The 15,447-nt window shown below is 35.7% G+C and overlaps 2 protein-coding genes across 13 annotated transcripts in view; both read left to right on the top strand.

Moving 5' to 3' along the window:
- LOC115769275 (voltage-dependent calcium channel type D subunit alpha-1) overlaps positions 1 to 6,681 on the top strand; it is a 29,259-nt gene extending 22,578 nt beyond the window's left edge. For 7 of the 11 annotated variants that reach the window (XM_030713996.1, XM_030713987.1, XM_030713988.1 and 4 more), the window contains 6 exons: positions 117 to 365; positions 426 to 1,085; positions 1,162 to 1,586; positions 2,113 to 2,153; positions 5,625 to 5,755; positions 5,817 to 6,681. In XM_030713996.1, the coding sequence (XP_030569856.1) occupies positions 117 to 365; positions 426 to 1,085; positions 1,162 to 1,586; positions 2,113 to 2,153; positions 5,625 to 5,755; positions 5,817 to 6,371 (2,061 nt within the window). In that variant the 3' untranslated portion in view covers positions 6,372 to 6,681. Of the gene's footprint in view, positions 1 to 116; positions 366 to 425; positions 1,086 to 1,161; positions 1,587 to 2,112; positions 2,154 to 3,686; positions 4,052 to 5,624; positions 5,756 to 5,816 lie in introns of those variants that run through there. The other 4 variants (XM_030713994.1, XM_030713995.1, XM_030713992.1 and 1 more) reach the window with 2 other exon arrangements.
- Positions 6,682 to 9,655: 2,974 nt separating this feature from the next.
- Positions 9,656 to 15,447, top strand: part of LOC115769278 (voltage-dependent calcium channel subunit alpha-2/delta-3) — a 69,339-nt gene continuing 63,547 nt past the window's right edge. Inside the window, exon 1 of one of the 2 annotated variants that reach the window (XM_030714003.1) lies at positions 9,656 to 9,766. The gene's annotated coding sequence lies outside the window, so the exon portion shown is untranslated. Of the gene's footprint in view, positions 9,767 to 9,937; positions 9,967 to 15,447 lie in introns of those variants that run through there. The other variant, XM_030714004.1, reaches the window with a different exon arrangement.

Genomic DNA, 15,447 nt, shown 5'->3' on the forward strand with positions numbered 1-15,447 from the left:
AGAAAGCGATTAAAAATATGTTCGGAAGGCTCTGATTCAAACATTTGAATATTTTCTTGCTATTCCTTAAACAACTCTACCAATATTTAATTACTTCTAATTGTATTCCGCTTTAGGTCTTTGGCAAGATAGCGCTGGATGGCGGCACGGCAATAACACGGAACAACAATTTCCAAACATTTCAACAGGCGGTGCTGGTGCTCTTCCGTTCGGCCACCGGCGAGGCGTGGCAGGAGATTATGATGTCCTGTTCAGCGCAGCCGGAAGTCCGCTGTGATATGCAGTCAGACACACCGGGCGATCAATGCGGCTCATCCATAGCCTATCCCTACTTTATATCCTTTTATGTGCTGTGCTCCTTTTTGGTATGTAGAACCAAAAGTCTCTATATACATATATAAAGCTATAGCTGCCCTTTATTCCAGATCATCAACCTGTTTGTGGCCGTCATTATGGATAACTTTGATTATCTGACGCGCGACTGGTCCATTCTGGGTCCGCATCATTTGGATGAGTTCATTAGGCTATGGAGCGAATACGATCCGGATGCCAAGGGTCGCATAAAGCATTTAGATGTGGTTACATTGCTGCGCAAAATATCGCCGCCCCTCGGCTTTGGTAAACTCTGTCCCCATCGCATGGCCTGCAAGCGTCTAGTGTCCATGAACATGCCCCTCAACTCCGATGGCACGGTGCTCTTCAATGCCACACTGTTTGCGGTGGTGCGCACCTCGTTGAGCATCAAAACGGAGGGCAATATCGATGATGCCAATGCCGAGCTGCGCGCTACCATAAAACAAATCTGGAAACGCACAAATCCCAAGCTATTGGATCAAGTGGTGCCGCCACCAGGCAATGATGACGAGGTCACAGTGGGCAAGTTCTATGCGACATATTTGATACAGGACTATTTCCGGCGCTTCAAGAAGCGCAAGGAGCAGGAAGGCAAAGAGGGTCATCCCGATAGCAACACGGTTACACTGCAAGCAGGTCTGCGCACGCTGCACGAAGTGTCGCCGGCACTGAAACGCGCCATCTCTGGCAATCTAGATGAGCTGGCTGAGGAACCAGAGCCCATGCATCGCGTAAGGCAGATTTGATGATAGCATATGCCAATAATTAATTCTCCCTCTCTCTCTCTCTCCTTCTCTTGACCGCCAGCGTCATCATACACTCTTCGGTAGCGTTTGGAGCTCTATTCGCCGCCATGGCAATGGTACGTTCCGGCGCAGCGCCAAAGCATCACAGAGCAACGGCGCACTCACCATTGGCGGCTCCTCCCTGGCTGCTGCAGGCGTGGGCGGCAGCAGCTTGGTGCTGGGCAGTTCAGATCCCGCCGGCGGTGATTACCTATACGACAGCCTCAATCGCAGTGTGGCCGATGGCGTCAATCACATAACGCGCAACATGATGCAGACACGTTTGGCGGCCAGTGGCAAACTGCAGGATGAGCTGCATGCGAGCAGCGGCGGGGAGCTTCGCACCTTTGGCGAAAGCATCTCGATGCGCCCGCTGGCCAGAAATGGCGGTGGTGCAGCAACTGTCGCCGGCACGCTGCCGCCGGAGTCGAATGCGTTATCTTATGAGTGAGTATTAATGGGGGCCTGGGGCGGAACGCCAGATGGGGTTGGTTGGGGAAGAGAATTGCGGGCTGCAGCTGTTGTGAGTTGGTCGTTTGGTTTTACTCTATTAGCCGCACATTTGGAGCTGTCAATTCTTGAGTTTCCATAACCATATATACTTCCTGTTACTATGGCTTGCTGTTTAGTAAGTTTTTCTTTTGTCATCATTTTTTGCCAAACAATTTTTAATGGCATTTTGTTAACACTTTAGTGCGCCTTAAACGTTTGTAATGAACAAAAGGAGCCCGGCCAACAGATTCTTGTTCCGGCCCAAAACAATTTAGTTGCAATTTAGTGAATTAGTTGCAAAAAAAAAAAAAAAATCACCAAAAAAAAACCCGAGTTAAACTAAGCAAAATAATAACAAACAAATCATATAGATTTTTAAAAAATGTTTAAAAACAAAACAAAAAATAGAAAAACCAACCAACATTCACTGAGAACCGAACAACAACAAAAATTTACTCAAATCCCCGAACATTAATTTCAGCAACCGCAATCGTGGTATTTTATTGCATCCATATAACAATGGTAAGCGCAAAAATGCTGCAATTGCAACAACTGCAACAATTGCAATTGCACAAAACAAAACAAATTAAGTTCTTTAAGCGTTATTTTTGAGTTTACTTCCCAAAATAACAAATAACATTTCAAACAAGACATTTTTAAAAAAAACATTTGTTTGTTTGTTTGTTGTGGCATTTTCTGTTTGAGTTTTTACTTTTTGGCTCACACACAGAAACCAACCATAATCTCTTGATTTCTTCAAAACCTCTAATTGTTATTATTTTGCGCATACTAATTAATTGAATTAGGAAATTATAATTATACAATTTCGGTATATACATAAAATATTTGTAGCGCAGCATTTAATATTATTATTGTGTACATTTCTTTTCGTAATCGCCACTAAAAATTCTGAGTTGTGAGTTCTGAATTTTGCCTGCGGCATGCCCAAAAAAAAAAAAATAATAAAATAATATTAACTATATAACTAAAAGAAAAAAATAAGAAAACTAACTAATGCGCGCAGCTAAAACCACAAATGCAATGAAGCAACTTTAACAAAAACCAAAATTCGTTTCGTTTTCAATGTATTTTTTGGCTGTTTGTTATATGCGGCGCCAACTGAATAGACAACACTTAAAACACTCAAAATCAGAATGGTTTTCCATTTTGATTCGTAGTACACTCACATTAGTTCAATGCGCAGCTAAAATTATATTGCAATCGTATATAGTATATAGCTATAGCATACAATTAATTGTAGTTATTTAGTTGTTTAGTTTGGGCTAATCTAGAAACGCTTTTGCTGCCTCTTACACACAATTATATATTTATATATGCTCAGCGTCTGTAGATGAAATACATAGTTCCACAACAGTCACACAAAACAAAAAAAACACACGGAAAATAAAATATGCATAGAACTGAAATAAATTCTATATACAACGTTTAAGAGCTACACTAATAAAATTTAGCTTGGATTGAACTCAAAACTAAAAGGATATTGAAACAAACCCGAAATTCAACTACAAAAATAGCTTCAGCTAGGCCCTAGTGACTATTTTTTCTAGGCAGTAAAAATGTTTTTATATTTAAGTGGGATTCGAGTGCAACAAATGTAAAAAAAGAGTGAATTAATTATTCAATTTAATTGAAGTATAGCTTTGTTATTAATACATCTCTTATATTTTATTCCATCTATTCAAGGTTAGGGTAAAATATAAAAAAGTAAACTACTCAGTAGGGTTCCATTTGAGGCAATAAGTGCTTAACACCGTTTAATTATAACTAACTATATATAAATCTATATAGCTAACTCTTCCAGTTTCAAAGCATTGTTCTCTAACAAAATGCACAAGGCTCCTTTTGTTGATTACAAACTAACAAATTGAGATTATTACAAGTAAAATTAACAATTGATCAAATTGCCAACAAATGGAAAATCATGAATATATTATTTATAAAATCCATTTTAAAAACCTCTATGCAAAATTGTGAAATTGTTGTAAAAGTAATTTGTTTTTGTATAACTCTTTCTTATAAACATCTTTATTATAGCATAAGTGATTCGAGTTTAAAAACAACCGAGTGCTGAGTTTCGAACACTGGACGAGTCTCAGAGAGTTCGAACCAAATTTTTAGCCTCTCATTCAGGCCAAACGGGCAGAGAGTACTTTTTGTTTACGTTTCTTTGTTATTTTGTGCTAAGTTTACCATTATTTTTGTACGAAAAAAAAAACATTCCATAAGTATTGTTAAAACCTTTAAAAACGAGTTTTACGTAACTGCTTAGACCTGCGAGGAGTATAAACATAACACCACCAACAACAACAACAACAACCAACAACAACAACTGAACAACAACAACAATCGTTTAACACGCAACAAAAGAACGAATCGAATGAAAGAATTTAAAAGAAAAAGGTTACATAATCAAAGTATTTCCTCACAAATCTTAATCCAAATGATATCGGTGTCTATATAAAATACCCATATAACAGTGTTGTTGTGCCCATGTACTCATATAAGCTGGCCTGGCCGATTGAGCGTATCCATCAAAAAATGTGTGCCTTGCGTCCATCAAATATTTATATTATAATTATAATACCCATGCCAAAGATATAAACATACTCGTATATACTCGTATACCTAATTATTTTTGATATGCAAAATCTTAAAAAAAAAAAAAATTGTTTATTGTTGTTTTAATGTTGTCTAAACGTCGCTTCTTATGTTTTATATGTGCGGGTGTCCCCTTAGGAAAAGACAGAGAAACCAATTACAAACACACTCTGTGTATAACCAAAGGACACACACACACACACATCCTACCTACGCACATACACAAACATTGCTTGGTTTTTGGTTAGCTTTAGCTGAGCCGCCTGCTTCGTTTTTATAACGCTGCCCATGTCCATGCCTTAGAAATTGCCTTAGTACCGCCTTTGTAGAGCCCAACTCGGAGACATGCTTGCCATGTCTTATATTGTATATGCATATATATATATATTCATAGAAAGAGATCGTTGCTTGCTTTAGTTCGTATATATATAATAATCAACTTTTGTTTGTATAGAAAATGCTTATATATCATTTACATAAAGCTGTACAATAACATCTAACATATTAATATAGCCTGTATATTATTGAATGCTTAACTAACAGTCAACTGAAATTTAAGTTGTCTTTTATATATATATATATATACATAGTAAAATGCTTGATGATCATTTTAGTTCGGGGAGAATCTATGATGAAGTTAGGAGCTGGATGAGAAAAACACTATTGGATCTACAGAACTTATTAGTCAAACAGAACTAAGCTAAACGGCCCTATTAGAGTTTTACAAAATGAATATTAATTGATAATAATTAATGAAAACAAATATTATAAATGTTAGGAGCAAACTGTTATTTACAAGATTGATCAAGATGTTTTAAAAACATGAATTACATTGTTCAACAAATAGTCATTTTTCAATCAAAAGCTCTGCATGATTTCGTTTTTTAATCGGGCCGACTCTGGCATATATTGTGCCTACACGAAAATATTAAATCTGCTTGCCCTTGAGATAATAATTCAGTTCTTAAATACTCTGAAAAAACAAAGCTATTTTAAATTCTTGTAGATATTTAATTTTTGTACTAGGAGTAAATAGTCCGAGCAAAATACTATATATTACCAAAATTTAATTTTATTTAAATGGATATAAATTTGAAGAATTAATAATATAAACAGATTTATAATATAAACAGATATTAGTTTGAAAATTAAATTTCTAAGACTAACAGATAAAGACAGGTAAGACCCTTATACCTTGTATATAAATGAAAATTAAGCGCTAATAAAGGTAGGTAAGATATCGAACCTGTTAGTTTTATATAGATTTTGTATGATCATCAAGCGCTGTACAAATTTACTAACCCCTGCGAAAATAATATGCCAACCAATAGCAGCTAATATCTTAACTTTTGTATATCTTTTGCATTTATATAGTCTACGCGCCCAATGGTGCTATTCCTGGCCACGAACGCATGATCCAATCGACACCAGCTAGTCCCTACGATCAGCGTCGTTTACCAACTTCATCTGAAATGAACGGCCTAGCCGAATCATTAATTGGAGGGGTAAGTACAAAACAAAAAGAACATGATTCAAATTTGTATGCTAAGCGACAATTACTTGTAGGTACTCGCCGCTGAGGGTCTAGGAAAATATTGTGATTCAGAATTTGTGGGCACAGCTGCGCGGGAGATGCGAGAGGCACTGGATATGACGCCCGAGGAAATGAATTGGGCTGCCCATCAGATATTATCGAATGAGCATTCGATGAGTCTTCTTGGCAGCAGTAATGGCAGCATCTTTGGTGGTGCTGGCGGTGCTGGTGGTGGTGGTGGTGGCAGCAGCAGCATTGCTGGTGCATTTGGTGGCAGCGCCAGTGGACCATCATCATTATCGCCAATGCATCAGGGCTCGGGCACTTTACAATCACCACCGATACCAGATAATCGTCTAAGACGAGTTGCCACAATAACGACCACTAATAATAATAAGTCTCAATTTAGCCAAAATAATAATAATACTAATAATATAAATAGTAGAACTAATGCAGCAACGCCTACGACTAGCCAAAGAAACATGTCACCCACACAACAACAACAAATGCAACTGCAACTACAAAAACAACAGCAATCTCCTGAGCATAACTTGGGCAGTGGTCAGGGCTATCCTGCCACCTCATAGCATACAAACTGCAGTCCATACATGCAAAATGTCTTCTTAATGGAATTTTAAATGTAACATTTATGAACATTTTTTTTTTTTGTATAATTTTTGAGAAAAAAAAAACAGCACTAGTCATAGATAATTGAAGTCAAAAACAAAGCAACATTATGCAAAACTTGTAAAAATTATTGTATGTACTTACCTAAATAATTAATGGTTTGCCTTTTTGATAACGTCTATGATGGTTTATCGTCCTGTATGAAGAACCAATAAATAAATGAAAACAAGAAAATAAAATTAATTATAATAGCAAGCACACACTCACACACAGACACAAAATATTGTATATGAACAAATATATATTTTTTAACAATTGATTGAGTAGTAAAAGAAAACAACCTAATTGATTAATTATAATAGTCCCCAATAATAATTAAATTAATAATAATAATAATTATGTAATTCATCATAATGTGTACATCAATATGACATCTACTTACATAGGCTGTAAGTATTTCGATTTAGACGCATTTTATTTTTTAAGTATTTAATAATTGCGTAAATAAAGCATACTAAATATGGAATTGTTTAATATGTAAAAATGCAAAAACTAAAAAACGACAAACAAGCAACTAATTAATTTAATAGCGAATTTTCAATGAACGCCCAAACTGATTAAAGAATTGTTATGATTGATTTTATAAAAGCAAATAAACAAATTCAAAAATGAACAAATGAAATGTTCTTTAATTCAATAACTGATGAAAAGAAGAGCTAAAAAAGTAGGTAATGCAAACTGGGTTTTGGCTATCGTGAAGGCAAATGGTGCAGTTTAAATTTTGGTTAATAGTAAAAGAAAATTGAAATTCCATTCTCGAATTAATCGGAAAAGAAATTTCAGAGAGCCAATAAAGCAATGCAAGGATAAATACATATTGGTATATGATACGCTTTAAAGGCTTTCAATTGTCAGCTTTTAATAGTAAAATTTAAACGCTTTTTGACTCGCCTTTTTTAATTGATAGGAGCTATAAGAGTTAGTGCTGCCAACAAGATTTATTGGTTTTTTTAATTTCATTATATTAACAGCAGTTTACACGTGCTTTAATTTAATTCTCGTACACTTAAAACGCCGCTAGCCATTTGATATATAACGAGAAAGAAAGGCTATCTTCGGCACGCCGAAGATCTAATACCCTTGCAGACCCAATATTTTCATAATGCTTATATTGCTTTGCACGTGCCTAAGAATCACAGGGAAAATATCTGATTCTGATATCTTGATAAACAAAAAAAATTTTTAATCAAAAACCTAGTTTTCGACCGATCGTTCCTATGGCAGATATATGATATAGTAGTCCGATGTAAATAAAATTAAGGGAGCATAGTGAAATCTTTAAATGCCGTGTTTAATCAAAATATCTTGAATGACAAAAAAGTTTTCCATACAACAACTTAATTTGATACAAATATGATATAGTGGTCCGATCTTAATAGGATTTTGCATATATATGAGGAGCATAGTAAATCTTATAAATGCCGAGATTGGTCAAGATTTCTTGATAAACACATTTTTTTTCATACAACTTAATTTTCAACCGATCGTTCCTATGGCAGCTATACGATATAGTGGTCCGATGGTTTTGACACATATGCTGCTTGCAACAGAAAGAGGGATTTCTGCAAAGTTTCCTTAAGATAGCTTTAAAACTGAGATACTAGTTCGCATAGAAACAGGCCTGGCTATATCGACTCGGCTGTTGATGCTGATCAAGAATATATATACTTTATGGGGTCGGAGATGTCTCCTTCTATGTGTTACACATTTCACGAAAAAATTATAATACCCTCTGCAAGGGTATTAAAACCTATTTTGCTACCGATCCAATGTATGATATAGTGGTTCGATGTATGGAGTATAGTGAAACTTATAAGTGCCGAGTTTGAGTCAAAATATCTTGATAAATGGAAAAGATTTTCATACAAGAGTCTACTTTTGGAACTTTCGTTCCAATGCGAGTTATATGATATCGTTGTCCAATCCAGCCGGTTTCGACATATGTACTACCTGAGAGAAACCGAGATGTCTTCTTGTATAAGTTGCACATATCATAAGATAATTATAATATCCTATCAAAGGGTATACAAATTTCAATTACATCATATACAATTGTTGCGCCAACTATCCAAAGCTACGTTTGCCGTACAGCAGCTGCACCAGCTGGAAAAGGGCGACGAAAAAGCTTAATTAAATAAGTACAAATTGATTAAATTAAATTTGTAATCGATTTTGACAGCCTCCATTAAATCACATTCATGTTATTTAAATGTTTGATGCATTTATTTACATTATTTTTTGTTGCTATTTATTATAGCTGTACAACGATCTAAATTGATTTGAACATATGCTTTATTTTAGTTATTCAGTTAGTGCTATTTCCGCTGCAATATTGGTATTTTATTTGTATATATTTTCATTTATTTATTTGCAACTCGAATTTGACCTTCTGTTGCTGGCAGCACTACGTTTATAGCTTGACCAGGACGTGTTAATCTGCCACACCGAGGATTTAGTGGCAACCACCCACCCGCAATAAAACTTTGCAGAGTCGACCACAACACGGAGATCGATTTTATGTCTTGTGCATTTTCTTAACAACACTTTTCCTTTTTATTTTATTTTATTTTTTTCTTTTTTTTTCTATCCCTTATGCTCTGTGTTGGCCTCTGCACATTGCAATTTGGCGCTATGGCTGGGGTTTGCCAATGCCATTGTTTGACTTGAGCTAATACGAGCTGAGCTCAGAGCAGAGCTTCTGGCGGTGGTATTGGTGATTCTGCTGCCACTGCTGCTGTTTGGCGGAATACAACTGAGATTTCCAAGACGTCCAGCACGTCCGTGGTCCATGGACAACAGCAGAGGGGCAAAAATGTACCAAGATTAAATATTTGCACGGTCAAAATCATCGACAGCTCGGGGAGCTTTGCCTGCACATGGAATATGCAACTAATCATCTGACGTCTACAATGCTCCTCCATAAATATTTCACATGCTCTCATGTAAGGCTCTAATGCATTCTGTGCAAATATTCAGCGAGTGTGTGCCCCTATGACTGCATGTGTGTGTGTGTATGTTAGTGTGTATTTGGTAGCCCTGGAGTATTTGATAAAATAACTAGGGCAGTTTGTTCCGTCTAAGGGGTTTATATAACATTTTATTCATAACTCCTACATTAGCAGTACATAGCAGTGCTGTCAACTTGATTTTAATAAACAGTGTTGAAAAATTAAAAAAAAAGTATTGTCAGTATCAAAAATTGGAAATTCATAGTTGTGTGACACAGCAAATTGTAGACTGTGTGGAAAGTTCTTTCTAGAAAAAATAACTAGTGCTGCAAAATTGGAAAGGCTAGGTATAGTATTGGCAAACACAAATACGACAATTCATAATGGTGTGACACAGCAAATCGTCGACATTGTAAATTTTTTCCGGAAAACTTTTTTTTTACAAAATTTAATAAAAACTCTTTGATTTTTTTCAATATTTTAAGTGCATTAAACGAGAGAAAGAGTGAAGACCATGAATATCTGAGCTAGGCAAATCTAAAGCTAAGTGCAAAATCTTTACTTATTGATATTTTTTTAATATTTTTCTAAAATACACATTCTTAGTATGTTAATTGAAATCTTTAACAAACTCCTTATAAAACTTAAATTAACTTTATCAAAGAGCCAGTCGAATTGATGTCCATTTTAATAAAGCCTCTTTGGGACTGCGGGCCGAGAGAGGCCATAAATAAAACTATCAAAGGAAATAGTAACATTGCATTCGAATTGCACGCAGTTATCCAATAAAAGGGTCTTTTAAAAAAGTAAGAAGCACTCTCGCAAGTTAAGCAGTTATCAAAGGCGTCCGCAGGTCTGCAAGATTTAAAGCTGATTCGTAATCCGGCAGATATATAAGTATAAGCGCCCGTTAGCAGACAAGTAATTGCGCGTGGCCAAAAGAAATGTGTAAACAGCACGTTGGCTTACTTTTGGTTAGCAGTGTAGAGGGAAAGGGTCACGTGTGGAGGATAGTCATAGTTAAACGGCCCATTAAACAAGCTGCACACGGCATTTAGTTTTTGCCGCAGGCCTAATTGGCCTCATTATGTGTACACAGGAATTGCTATGCTCATTTGCGATTAACCGCACGTAGAGCATAACTAAAAAAATGGCAATAATAACAACAAAGGAGAAATATAAATAAGACAGAAAAAATAAATATCGATGTGCCGAAGTTTTAATACACTTGCAGCCAAAGAGCATGCGACCCAATGATAGAAATCAGATGCTGCTGAGTTTGGTTAAAATATTTATTTCATTAAGATTTGACTCCCGGTATATTTTTTGTATGCCCTTAAATTTTTCTCATTAATTTCAGTATAGCATATTTCCATTATCAATTAAATATTGAAAAAAAAAAGTTATATAAATATGAGTATGTACAATTTCTACCCATTTTTGTTATTTACTTGTATTTAAATGAGAGCTTTTTTATGACTTCATCTTGATTTTTATAAATTAAATGTCAAAAAAAAATGTCTGACTCATAGAAAAACTTTTCGTCTAATTCAGAAACGTATTTTCTCAATGATAAAAAATTTTAATTAATTTTTGGGAATTATTGTAGTGGAAATTATAAATAAGACGATGTCCATCTTAAATAAATAAATTTCTGTTTTTCTTTTAAAAACTTTTTGTTCCCTCTTTAGGGTCAAAGACCGTATTTTTAATACATATGTTAAATAAAATACACGCAGAGAGAAAGAGAGAGAGAGAGAGAGAGAGGGAGAGAGAGATACTGATACTCATTAACCCATCCTTTAATACATCAAGTATTTCGCAACTTTATTAGTAATGGTTAAATACCCTTCAAAATGAACGGAAACACGATTTCTCCCATCAGAGCTACAATCTGAATTAATTGCAATGGCGACAAACGATGTTGAGAGAAGCAGCTCCACTAAGATTGTTAATAAACATAATTTATTTACTCGATAAAATGTGTTCAACAACGTTTAGCATATGCGCTAACATGCCCCCTGTTAGGGTATAAAAAAAAGATAATTTTTGCTTCAAATCAAGGCAAAGTTATGCATGGTATCTCCATACACCCAGCCACTCACTCGAATTTAGTAGAACAATTTTCGCACACTTGCCGTGGGCGAAATCTTTTGTGCTTTTATCTGCCAGACATTTAGAGGGATTCAACTCACGGAATAGCCCGCATTTGTATTCCGCTAAAGAACGAACTAATTTTACGTTCAGTAGAAAATCTAGCCGCAGGTCGAAAAATACCAAAAAAAAAAAAAAAAATTATGTAAAGAGAAACACAGAAAAGGTATAGCCAATTGGCACAGCAAAAGTATTAATTACATCTGCCAAAGGGGGGCCACACACAGCAAGTGTTGATAAATGAATGCAGGTTATGTTAGCAGCAAAAGGTTGTCTGCATATATCCCTAAATTCTAACAAGATGTAATTTAATATTTTATTTACAAACAAATATTTTCAATTTTAACATTCGTTTTTTGACACTATTTAACGAGGTCGTGCATGGAGTAACAAGAAGGGCTTTCTTTTTTACAAATTTTGTTTCTTCTTATTTCACATTTCCTGCTTTTCTAACTATTCAACATTTGAAGTAGCCAATAAATTTTAATGCTGGGCCTCTTTAGACATTGCTGCTTTCGTTAAGACCCGCCTAGTAAACTGGCCTAAAGGGGCTTATTAAAAATTTATAATTTAATATCAGTAGCCAAACTCATTTTGCATAGCCGCGCAGCAGGGCAGGCACAAATTTCTTTTATGCTTTGTACAATTGTTTGTCTTCTGAGCTTACGTTTAGGTGAGCTAATCTTGTTGAGCAGTTTCTAAGGTTTAATTTTTTTATTTTATTTATTTTTATATATATTTTGATTTAAGAAACTGCAGTTTTGAATTATAGTTATTTGTTGGAAGTTTTTTCCAACTTCAAATGTTTTGCCTTCTTAATCATTTCAGAATTTTTTCCGCAGATTTTTAAGTTTATAAATTACAACCCTTTTCTGTTGGTTTATATATATTTTAATATGTAAGATGTAGCTTAATGAAAGCAAAATTATTTATATATTCATAAACCCCAACCGTAGCTTAACTTTTTACATTTATTAAAATTTTTAAACTAGCATAAACGTTGAGTGCGAATTTATGCAATCATTTTGGTATTTAGGAAACATTTTGTTGACAAAAACACGAAAAAAAAAAATTATAAGCAAATGCGATTTAACATATTAAAGCCATAAAACGCTTTGGGCGGCTGTAGTATGCCTCGCCAGGCGCATACAACATTCGGAGGCAACACCAGCCGAGCAGCGCGAAAAACAGAGCTCATGCTGACATTGTTTATAAGATTAAAAACAGTGAAACCACCGCAAAAATGTCTGGCTGACTGCCTGGCAGCAGACTTTTCACTCAAGTTTGTCTCTCCTCCCTCTAGAGTTGCTATAGAAATATGTCACAGCATGTGAAAGTGAGAGACAGCGACAAAAACCGAGGTGTAATATCCTGTTTGACAAACACCCAAAAAAAAAAAAAATAAAATAAACAAAAAATGACAGAACAATGTTTTGTGCGCACAGGATGCGACACAACCAAAAAAAAATGTATTTTTAAGAATGGCAAATGCTAACGCACCGCTGGTGGTCGCTTCCCAGGCAGCTTACTTTGTGATTTCGAGTGTCCTTTATTAAAAAAAAAAAGTAAGAAAAAAAGGCAAGGATATCTGATGTATTGCATCAATTGCTAACGAGCATGTTGACCAGCATGGCGGATAAAAGTTGGCATCGTGTGCAAAAATCCAGCGTGATTTACATAGTTTCACATCAATCCACAGCAGACGTATATAACCAAATCAGAACAACTTGCCCACAGGCCATTTGCTCATTTGTATAGACTCAAGTCATGTGTCAATATATGCCCAGTTTGCCCGCCCGAAACATCAGCCGCCAGGCCCGCTGTGGCAATTGCACTGAATCAGCTAATCATGTGCAGGCATTTGGCCTGTACAACTAAAACTTGTACAATTGGGAGCAAGTTCTATATGTATACCATGTATGCCATGCAGGCGTTCGTAACCACAGCCGCGCTTTTATGTGCGTTTTGTGAATCTGGGTTTCCACATCTTGGTTTTGGTTTCCCAATTGGAAATGCAGAGTTTAATTAATAAATTAAATCAAAATTTCTCCATTTTTATTAGAATTATTTTGATTTAAAATAGATTTTTTAACCACTCAATTTTTAGAAATAAATAAAAATATTTGCGGTTTCGGTTCGGCTCTTGTGGCTCTAAGATATTAATTCTTAGTTAAAAGATGATGCACAGTTGTAAAATAGGGCTCGAGTTTACGTTTAGTCGCATATTTTTATTCTCTGAACCCATTAAAAATGGGTATAAGGGTATATTGTATTTGTGCAAAATCCAAATGTATGTAACAGGCAGAAGGAAGCATCTCCCACCCCATAAAGTATATATATTCTTGATCAGCATCAATATCCGAGTTGATCTAGCCATGTCCGTCTGTCTGTCCGTCCGTCCGTCCGTATGTATGAACGCAAGGATCTCAGAACCTATAAGAGCTAGAGACTTGAAATTTTAGATGTAGGGCTCCTAGTTCCCGCGCAGATCGAGTTTGTTTCCGATAATCGATAACTTACTCCGTTTTCAAGCAATCGATAAAAATCGATATCGATATCCTGTTTTTTGGGCAATTTTGGTCAATAATAAGAGCTAGAGTCACCAAACTTGACATATAGCTTCTAAAATAGAATATATATATGCATTTGATGTTCGAAGAAGAGGGTTCAGGGTATCCCCTAGTCGGGAGCTCCCGACTAGAACCTCTTACTTGTTTTGACATGATTTTCTTATAAATTTCTTATATATAATTCTTTTAAAGAAATTTAACTATATTTCCGGCATATATGCTGTAATTTTTTTGTTTGATTCTTAACATCGTTAGTTTATAAAGGAAATGTTTCAAAATGTGGCTACTACAACTCTTGCACCAAACGATTAGCACACACTGAAAGTGTTTTCAAACAATATTATATGGAATTTTCTGCAAATATTTTGTATACTCTCCATTTCAAACGATATCTACAGATCCAAACTATAAGCCGTAGCCACAACAACAGCGAATAAATAATAATAATGAAAAAAGAGAGAGAATAAGAAAAACTAAATAAATAATGCAAACTCTTGACGCCAAAACTGGCGACTGGTCCCCGAGTGCATCAGCAATGGGCACACAAATCCGCTTTAACTGGCAACTATTGCCAGACAGAGAGAGGAGGGGCGCTGCGCCAGGAAGTCAGCTAGTCAGCGAACAATTCAGGCAGCCATCAATTCCATTCACTCATTCATTCATCCGTGGGCTGGGGCGAAATGAAAAAGAGTGATGCAAGTCGTAAGTGACGGTGGGTAAAATTGCAAAAATATGAAAGACGGCCAAATGCATTTAAGACTGATTCGTTCAGAGACCCGCAAGTGCTTACTTCTTAGTCCTGATTCCTGTGCTAACAACAACAACAACAACAGCAACAACAACAGCAACAACAACAGCAACAACAACAGCAACAACAACAACAACAACAACAACAACAACAACAACAACAACAACAACAACAACAGCAATAACAACCAATACAGTCGCTTGTCATATTAACGCCACGTTGAGGCAAATTTAACCGCGACTATTTGTCACTTTTGAAGTGCGTTGCGAGTTGCTGCTGCGCTTTGATTCAATTTAACTTTGAGGCGCCGATAACTAAATTTGTCGCTTAGTAGCAACTAAAATTAGATTTTACACAACAAAAATAAAAACAGTCGTGTTGGAAAGTGCTCGACTTGGGGATAATGTGTACACAACTGTGTATCTGCATATTTCAATTTATAATTCAGATTACAGAGATGTGGGTTAATACAACATGTGTACCAAAAAGTAAGCACGTACCAAGAATCAAAAGTGTGCCTAGAAAACAGAAATTTAAAACGTAGGAAAGTCTGAGT

The sequence above is a fragment of the Drosophila novamexicana genome, unplaced genomic scaffold (assembly GCF_003285875.2).
Source record: "Drosophila novamexicana strain 15010-1031.04,08,12 unplaced genomic scaffold, DnovRS2.1 tig00004549-arrow-arrow-pilon, whole genome shotgun sequence".
Classification (NCBI taxonomy): Eukaryota; Metazoa; Arthropoda; class Insecta; order Diptera; family Drosophilidae; genus Drosophila; species Drosophila novamexicana.